This window comes from Cenococcum geophilum, assembly GCF_001692895.1.
Source record: "Cenococcum geophilum 1.58 unplaced genomic scaffold K441scaffold_50, whole genome shotgun sequence".
In the NCBI taxonomy this organism is placed as follows: Eukaryota; Fungi; Ascomycota; class Dothideomycetes; order Gloniales; family Gloniaceae; genus Cenococcum; species Cenococcum geophilum.
This window is the reverse complement of record NW_027137608.1, coordinates 1,050,758-1,059,480: the sequence shown is the minus strand read 5'-3', so window position 1 is coordinate 1,059,480 and position 8,723 is coordinate 1,050,758. Positions and strand designations below refer to the sequence as shown.

The 8,723-nt window shown below is 40.2% G+C and overlaps 2 protein-coding genes across 2 annotated transcripts; one reads left to right on the top strand and one right to left on the bottom strand.

Moving 5' to 3' along the window:
* Positions 1-3,718: 3,718 nt before the first annotated feature.
* On the top strand, positions 3,719-5,248 carry K441DRAFT_666782 (uncharacterized protein). Its single transcript, XM_067649708.1, has one exon. The coding sequence runs from the start codon at positions 4,128-4,130 to the stop codon at positions 5,037-5,039; it is 912 nt and encodes a 303-aa protein (XP_067499591.1). The 5' UTR covers positions 3,719-4,127; the 3' UTR covers positions 5,040-5,248.
* On the bottom strand, positions 5,078-5,498 carry K441DRAFT_262673 (uncharacterized protein). The gene has a single exon (XM_067640825.1). It carries the CDS (start codon positions 5,427-5,429, stop codon positions 5,115-5,117), a length of 315 nt encoding a protein of 104 aa, XP_067499590.1. The 5' UTR covers positions 5,430-5,498; the 3' UTR covers positions 5,078-5,114.
* Between the last annotated feature and the right edge of the window lie 3,225 nt (positions 5,499-8,723).

Genomic DNA, 8,723 nt, shown 5'->3' with positions numbered 1-8,723 from the left:
AGGGGCCTATTAAGCCCTAGGCGTATTATAGATATAAGCTATTTTAGCTTAAATATTAGGGAAGTAATCTCTATTAACTTTAAGCTTATCTTATAGTTAAAGCTTCTAATTATTAAATATAGGGTTGGTTGCGCCTATACGCAATAGGGGGTCTATAACCTTTATAGACCGTAATAATACTAATACTATATGTTAGGCTAGGGCCTTAAAGACTATAGTAAGTCTCTAGGTGTCTAACGACCTATTACTAGGCAGAGGAGTATCCCTAGTTTTAAGCAGCTCTTAAAGTTATTTAATTTTGGTATTAGCTGCTATAAGCTCCTCTTAGGGGTTTAAGTTAGTTAATATTTTACTATTAAAGGTAGTTAATGGTCTTACGGCTACTTTACCAGCTAATGTATTTCTTAGTATAGTAGTTAGGGTATTAGGTAATTTCTAGTGGTTTCTTTAGGGGTTTTAATCCGTGTAGGTCCTTTAGGTTATATTATACGTGTCCTTTTAAGTTTATTCTATCCTTAGGGTCCTATTCTATTCTTGTTATTCTAGTAATATCCTTTAGGTCTATTTCTATATCCTTGTCCTATTTATGGTCTATAGATATATTTAGGTTCCTTTTTAGGAAGAAGAGTTGATAAGCTTTAGATAATATTAGTAACTTAGCTAATTAAGGTACGAGTATAGTAAGAGGGACGTGCAAGCGTATATAATTAGATTATCTATAAATAAGGATTTAAAGCTAGAAAAAGAAAAGGAGAAAAAGAGTAGTGCTAACGAAGTAGGGTTCTTTTATATAGTCCTCTAGTTATATAACCGTAAAGTTCTACTAAATTCTACTAACTAAGTTCTGCTATTTTCTGCTAGTACTATAATAGTAGCCTAGATAATAACCTTATGGTTTACCTTATCTCCTCCCTATGACTAAGGCCTAAATATAAAAAGATACCTAAAGTATATATATATATATATCCTACTCACCTTTTAGTATTACGGAGTAAGTTATAGATAAATACCCTTACGCCTTTAATAGGCCTTAGGGAGAGAAGGGGCATATAGTAATCTATAAGGGGCAGCGTATAGAAGAGATAGTTAAGATATAGGAAACTACTAGTATATAGCTAAGTTAATTAATAGTAGGCCTAGCTAAGACATAGTAACCCCTATATAGGGTTAATATATATATATTACCTAGAATAATATTTTTACTTTAATATTAAATATCTAATGTAGGTATATTTTTATTTAAGTTCCTAAGCTTAGGTATTAAATATCTATCTTAGTAGTTATTAATAATAAAGACTAAGTAATATACTATAGTTTAGTATTAATACTACTAGAATAACTAATAAATATATGTTTTATATTTATATTTATTCTTAATTAATATCTAATGCGGTCCCAATCTAGGTCTATATAGATAAATATCATTAAGTTAAGTACAAAAAAACCTTTAAGGCAGACATAAGTGGCAATACAGTATATACCCCTTTATGTAGCACCTATACTGCATTAACGGGAGGAAAAAGCACCGTAGGTTACTGCTTAGAGATAGTATCCTAAACTAAGACTTAATCTCTAGATTGCCTATCTTGCCCTATTTACCGCTAGTACTATACTTCTATTTAAATTAAGAATACTATAAAATTAATATTATCCTGCCCTTGCCCCTATTTAAATGCCTTATATATATATATGTGAATATGCCTACGGTCCTTCTAATTTTCACCCTAAAGGATTAGTGGGACAAGTTTAAACTATTATAGAACTAGGTGTCTTGTCTTAGGGCCCCTAGCCTAGGTCCCCTATACATACCCCCAGCTAAAGATATAGAGGAAGACGAAATACCGCGGGTAAGTCTAGGCTGTCGGGTAGGATGGGGAATGAGAGGCTTATTACGGACTTCCTGGGGCGTATACAGTTCGCCGCCGTATAGGTGCCGTATAGTGCAATCGTATGCCGTACGGGAGGAAGTGGGGGCGTCGGAGGTAGATGCCGTGGTTCGAATGATTAATTGGAATGTACGTAAAGATGTAGTAGCTGTGTTAAGTTCTCGTTGGGGCTCACCCTCCCAGTAAAAATTTTTCACGATACCACCATGTCGCCGCGCCCGCGCTGCGCCGCCGTACATACGTCTCTGCGTTTGCTCTGGCAGTCTATTAGCACGATCCTAATGGAACGCCGATAGGTATCTGCTAGGTTCCTGAGCTCCACCGCGTGGAGGTGCAGAGGCCGATTTTCATGGAGCCTATATATATACTCCGTATTAAAAAACATTATTAGTCTACTTTTACTACATATACGTTCTTATATATTATAGTAGATATACTACCGCTATAATTATAAAATAATATAGTAGTAGCTATATACTATAGTAGTAGCTATATACTTAATATATATAAATAATACTTACTTTTCTATACTTTACTTAAGCTTTTTATTAATCGCAACTACCTAGTATAGATAACTACTATATTTTTAAAGGTCGTTAATTAATTTAAGCTTAACTTTATTAAATATAAGGTATATATAGAGGATATTCTTATAAGCGTACTTATAGAATTTAATACTATTATATTTAAACGCTTAATAAGACACTTTTCACACTTTTAATTAATATTTTCTCTAAGGAATTATAGTTAAATTAATTTTAGAATTACTAGTTTTATAGAATAAGAATTAAATCTCTAAGGTATAAATCTAGTATATACCTAGTATATATATTACTTACCTTTAATATATACTATTTCTTTATTTATATCTATAGATAGTAAAGGTACTACTTTATAGATAAAGTATATAATTTCTTTTTTTCTAATTACCAGATATTCTAGTATTATAATATAGTCTATTACCTCTTAGACGATAATTTAATACTTACTATTAAAGCTAATAAGTACTCTATAGTCTTAGAGTATATTCTAGCTATTCTAAGCTTATATATAGCTTATATATAGAGTTGTATATAGTTTTACCTTAAAGAGACCTATATAAAATAGAGGGCACTATTATATACTATCTTCGCCCTTATCCTTCTTATTCTCCTTATCTTTAATACTCTCTCTACTAATTTTATTATCTTAAGAACTACTATCTCTATATTTGATATTAAGTATACTCTAAAGTAGCTATATATACTAACTAGTAGTCTATTTAGCTACCCTACTATACTTTTATTTACTTTAGTATAGTTTTTACTTATTATAAGTATAGCGAGGTATATATATATCTCTGTAAGTCTATATATCTATATATTTACGTATATATTCGTAGCATATACTCTAGATATTTTGGTTTATGTGGTTGCTTAAGTTAAATGTGGCTACCGATACGCATTCTGTATGAGTAAAGTGTGGTACCGCCGACCTTTTTCCGGCGCTCCATTGGTGACCACGTTCAACTTTTCCGTGACAACGTTCAGCTGCACGCCGCGACCATGCACCAATGAACCCCGGCTGTCCACCACTATTGGCGGTGGAGAGTGATTTTTTTCCGCGCTGATGTTGAAATCCCATCATTGAGGCTTTATATTTCTACCATCGTCATTACTCTCCCTCGCTGCCGCTGCCCGATTGCTAGTTGGTTGTTGGTTGGTTGATTTCATTTACCCTAACCTCTCCCTTTTCTAAGCTATACAGTCACTAGTAAAACCGGCTTCCCCTCGTGACCAGCTGCTGGAAGTTTTTATCTCGCTTCTCGGCCGCTGTAAGCCCTATGTTGGCTGTTCAATCATGTATCATGTTGCCTTGCTACCGCTGACGTGNCATGCAAGGAAGCTGCTTGCGCCTGAGGACAAGACCGTTGACGTGTTGATTCCTCTCTCAATTTGGCCCAGGCGGGGAAACTTTTTTTTCCGGTGAACAAGATTGAGTGTCGTTTGTAACTACAGGATGAGAGCAAACGATCACATTCCCAGCATTTCCTGACAAACTTGTTGCCCTACGGCCTCGTCCCAGAACCCCCTCTTCCCCCCCCCGCCACAGAGTCTGGAATATTTATTTAAAAGGCCTGCTGTCCCAATGCCAGGCAACTGGCATCGGGCATCGCCAACGGCAACTGGCATCGGGCATCGCCAACGGCAACTGCTACACGCAACGCGTCCTCAATAGTCGCTTTTTGACCCTCGAATCAAGATGGCTCCCAAGCTACCGGTACCCAAAGGTCCTTCAGTCGCACCTCCTCTTAGCTTTGCTCCCGGTTCTGCAACCGACGAAGAACTCAAAAAGTATATTTACCCACCACGCCCGAATCCGGCATCGTCGCCGAAACATTATGCCGTGTGGCAGCAGATCGCGTCTTGCCGCCCCCAGCATGTCCCTACAACTATGTCCGAATTTCAAACAACCGGTTTGGAAGAATCCCGTAATTGGTCTGGAGCCGTTCTGCCTTCTACACCCCCTGACGATGCCGTTCCGTTCGACTGTGTCATTGGATCCTGGATCATTCCCAATCTCCATCCGCGGCGTGCACAAAATGCCTTTAAGGACGGCGACTACCAGTGCTATACGTGGGTAGGACTAGACGGCTGGACAAACAGTGATTGTCTCAAGATTGGGGTGGTATTAGAACTGGTGGTAATCAACGGCAAGATCCAGAAGCGCTCTACGTACGCGGCGATCTTGTTCCGTGGCGAGGCCGAAGACACGATGAATGTCTATGTTTTTAGCAACTTTGTTGTTAACCCTGGCGACCTTGTCACGGGTTGGGCTTGGGTCACCGACGACGACGACTGCACCACGGGCAATGGATGGATTTGCAATCGGTCGAGCAATAAGTGGGTGTCTGCATCTATCGATGCACCTGACGGCGTTGTCTATGAAGGAACGAGCGCCGAGTGGATTGTGGCGGGCAAGAACCCTGATGCCGAGGGTGCCGATGCGTTTCCGAATTACGGGGCAACTGTCTTTTTCAATGGCTTGGCACACCGCAAGGAAGATGGGGTGGTGAGCATGAAGGAGGCAACGATGGTCAATGCGCAAGATGTCAAATCGTCTGCGGTGCGGGATGAGGATGGAGTTATAGTTCATTCTGCTACGCTTTTTTAAGGTTTGCTCTTGTTCGCTGTTGTATACGCTCAACTCAGTGGTACAGCTCCCTATGATTCTATGTCAGCAGTAGTTTCAGGATCTTCTACAAGAAAAGGGAGAGGCGTCAGCACATGGATAATTGTCTATACATAGTCTCAATCTTCCTCTTGCATCTCGACGGCTTTTGTGCTTCTCAAGTGTAGAAGAATTTGGCCGCTTTATAAACCCACGGAAGCCACCGTTTGGCCAATCCATGAACAAGTTCTCAATGTTGTTAAGCACATTGTGCGACTTGTTGAGCAGCTCTTGCGTTGCTGCTCCAACCCTTCGAGCGCACTCCAGCATTGCTATCCCCATGGAGCTGGAACTTAAAGTCGGTGACTTCGTTTTAAAGAGCGATCTCGGCATCGCTCTTGTTCTAAATATTCCCAATCCACTTGATGATATGTCTAGCAGTATAGATTAGTGTAATTATGCTTGCGCCTAACATTTCCTTTCCTCAGCGAGCTCAGACAAGATTTTTTAGCTAGCGTCGGAATAACCTACGCCGTCTTCCGAATTGCAATCCGTTCAACGCTTACCTCAGCAAGCTCAGACGTGATTCCGTTGGTGCGGATTTTTAATCGGTCCGTAACCTGACTAACTACGTTTGTGCGAAACCACCGGAATCACATTTCCAATGTTTCTTAGCAGCTCCGACGATATCCACGATCTTATATATACTGAATTAATTTTGAGCGACTCTTAAGATTGGTTATTTTGATTGGTTGTTATTTGTCGGGTCACGTGTAGGGTCCGTGCTACCCTATCAAATCGCGACCGACCGACCGACCCTTCTGCACCTGCGATGTACTCCCCAGTAGTAGATATATAACAGTTCTATTTATATAGTTTTATAGAGCTTATAAAGCGCTTTAAAATAGCACTACTTTTGTCTATATATCTTAAGGCTAAGTAATAATATACTAATGTAAAGCTTTAGAGCTCTACGGAAAAAATTTCGTAGGGGGTGNANGGAGCTATGCACGGAGCTCTNNANGGAGCTCTGNATNNAGCTCTACCAAAGTTCTACAGGCTCTGCAGATTCTNTAAGCTTANAACCTCTTCCTACCCCTTACTGCTCTACTACTCTCTACCTTCTGCCCTAATTGCTACTTACTATATCTATCGCCTAAATGCCTTTTAATCGTATATTTTGTACTGCCTGTAAGCAGTATCGCTCTTCTATTAACTTTACTACGAACCGTCGTAGAGCTCCGTATAAGACCTGTAACTCTTATAGGGTTAATTCTTTATTTCCTCTTTAACTTACTACCTTTCTAACTCTATATATATAGGAGAAGAGAAATAGGCGGTCCTGACGACCTTTTACGGACCTTCCGCAGCCTATAAACCAAACTATAGCTCCTACTACTTCCGCCGCTGCTTCCGCCGCTACTTCTCCCCTTATACCGCCCGTATTAATCTAGCCGCAACCACCTGTATTAATCCAGCCGCGACCACCTATGTCAATCCAGCCGCGACCTACTACGGTCCGCCTTATTGCGGAGTAGCTAGATCGTGGTCCTACCGTCCGCTATATTACGGAGCAGCTATATCTTAGTCCTATAGACGTTAAGTGTAACTTCTGCGCCGCCCTATATTAGATAGATAAACGTGTTAGTATATTGCATCCCAGCAATCCATGGTTTAAAGCCTGCTATAAGCACGGCGATATAAACCTCCCTCTATTTTAGCCTCTGCTAGAATATTTACGCGACCTTTTAGAGTCCCGTAGTACTTCTACTAGGCAGTTTAGGGAGCGGCTCCGCGCATATAATATAGCATTGGCTTTTATATCCGTAAACTATACCATTACTAACTATGGTATAGCCCGCGGTGGCCCAAATTGCTTTTAGATATATGGTAAGCTTTACTATCTATAGGGCCCGCTAGAGCCTCCTACCAATATTACTCCGTGGTATACACAGCTATACTTTTACAACCCTAGTTATGCCATAGATATTTGGCTACGGGCCCGTCCTAATACCTAGCTAGATATAACCATTCTGCGGTGCCTTACTACTATACTATCTGAGGTACGGAACCCTTTTATCGCCCTCTATTAAACTATAAGGGAACGGCTTTAGGCTTAGCCCGTAATAGCCCCGTTACAGATTATCTTAAACCTATAGATACGGCTTATCTTAGAGGCTAGTGCTAATTAGCGCTATAAGAACCTCCTAATAAGCAACGAGGTGGCCGTTATTATACTAGATAAGTACGGTAATGCCAGCTTTCGCGATATTATACTTATGGAGCGTTATATACCTAATAAGCAGCCGCGTTACTGCCGTATTAACTTAACGCATGCCGCATATATGCCGCTCCACTATATACTACTCTTCCCCTGCGGTAATACTGGCTGGCACTAGGGTCTCTAGCTACGTAACTCTAATTAGGCCCGCTAGCGAGACCGTTTAATATAGCGGGCGTACTTTTGGTTCTACCTATATATCTATATCAACTTTAGGTTGGTCCCTTTTACCTACTACTAGCTATTTTAGTAGTATGTTATAGATGTATAGGCGCTCTATAATTAGAATAAGCTTAGCTAGATCCGCTCTAACTAAACAACCCTTTATACGGAGCTATATAATGGCGTTACGGATGCTCTTACCCGCTATAATCTAGACCCTTAATTATTAGGCCGCCGTGTAGTCCTTTTATTAAGTTTCCTTGGTAGAGATCGCTTTATTAGGCAGTGCTATTAGGATTTAATAGCTATTGTCCGTAAATACAGCCGTCTAAGTATATTTATTACGTTTACTGCCAACCCTAGGTGGGATAAGATTACCCGCGAGCTACTGCCTAGCTAGACCGCTATAGATAGGCCCGATCTAGTTATGCGCGTCTTCTATATAAAAGTTATCCACCTCTTTTACGACCTAAAATGGAAGTAGATCTTTAGCCAGTACCGCGGCTCCGTTTAGACTATTAAGTACTAAAAACGGGGCCTGCCTTATATGCACCTACTACTCTTCCTATATCCGTATAACCGCGACAGGCTGCTAGATCTAGCCGTTATTAACTGTTTTATATCCGCGGAGCTTCCGCAGCTAGAGGATGATCCTACCGGTCGTCTTACTAAGATTGTAAAGTTAATAATAGTTTACGGCCCTTACGGCTCCTAAAATCCGTAAGCTCCCTATATAGTTTTGCTAGGGCTAGGCCTTCCGCTAACCTACTCGAAGCGGTACCCTAGGCGTTTTAACCCTACTATTGTTATATATAAGGACGGCTATTTAGAATACTGCCGTTATAATAATTAGCGGACGTGGTCTGTCTACTTACCGGGGCCTTTTAGAGCTACGTTTAAAATAGATAACCGCTAGATTATTCTATATAGTCCTTATCTAACCGCAAAGTACTATGCCTATATTAATGTTAAGATCTGCGCCTTTATAAAGTCTATTAAGTATATCCATAAGTATATATATAAGGGGAACGACCGTACTACTTTATGGCTTACGGACCGCGATAAGGTAAGCTAGTATTTATAGGGCCGTTATATTGGCCCCTTTAAGGCTATCTGGCGGCTGTTTGAGTTTCCCATTTATAAGGAGTACCCCCCTATAATCTAGCTTGCGGTGTACCTTCTAGGCAAGCAGCCCGTATACTTTTAGCTAGACTAATATCACGGCTCGAACAAATGCCTCTGAA

Excerpts from the sequence above, each read along its gene's own strand:
- K441DRAFT_666782 (XM_067649708.1), top strand. The coding sequence starts at position 4,128 with ATGGCTCCCAAGCTACCGGTACCCAAAGGTCCTTCAGTCGCACCTCCT.
- K441DRAFT_262673 (XM_067640825.1), bottom strand. The coding sequence starts at position 5,429 with ATGCCGAGATCGCTCTTTAAAACGAAGTCACCGACTTTAAGTTCCAGC.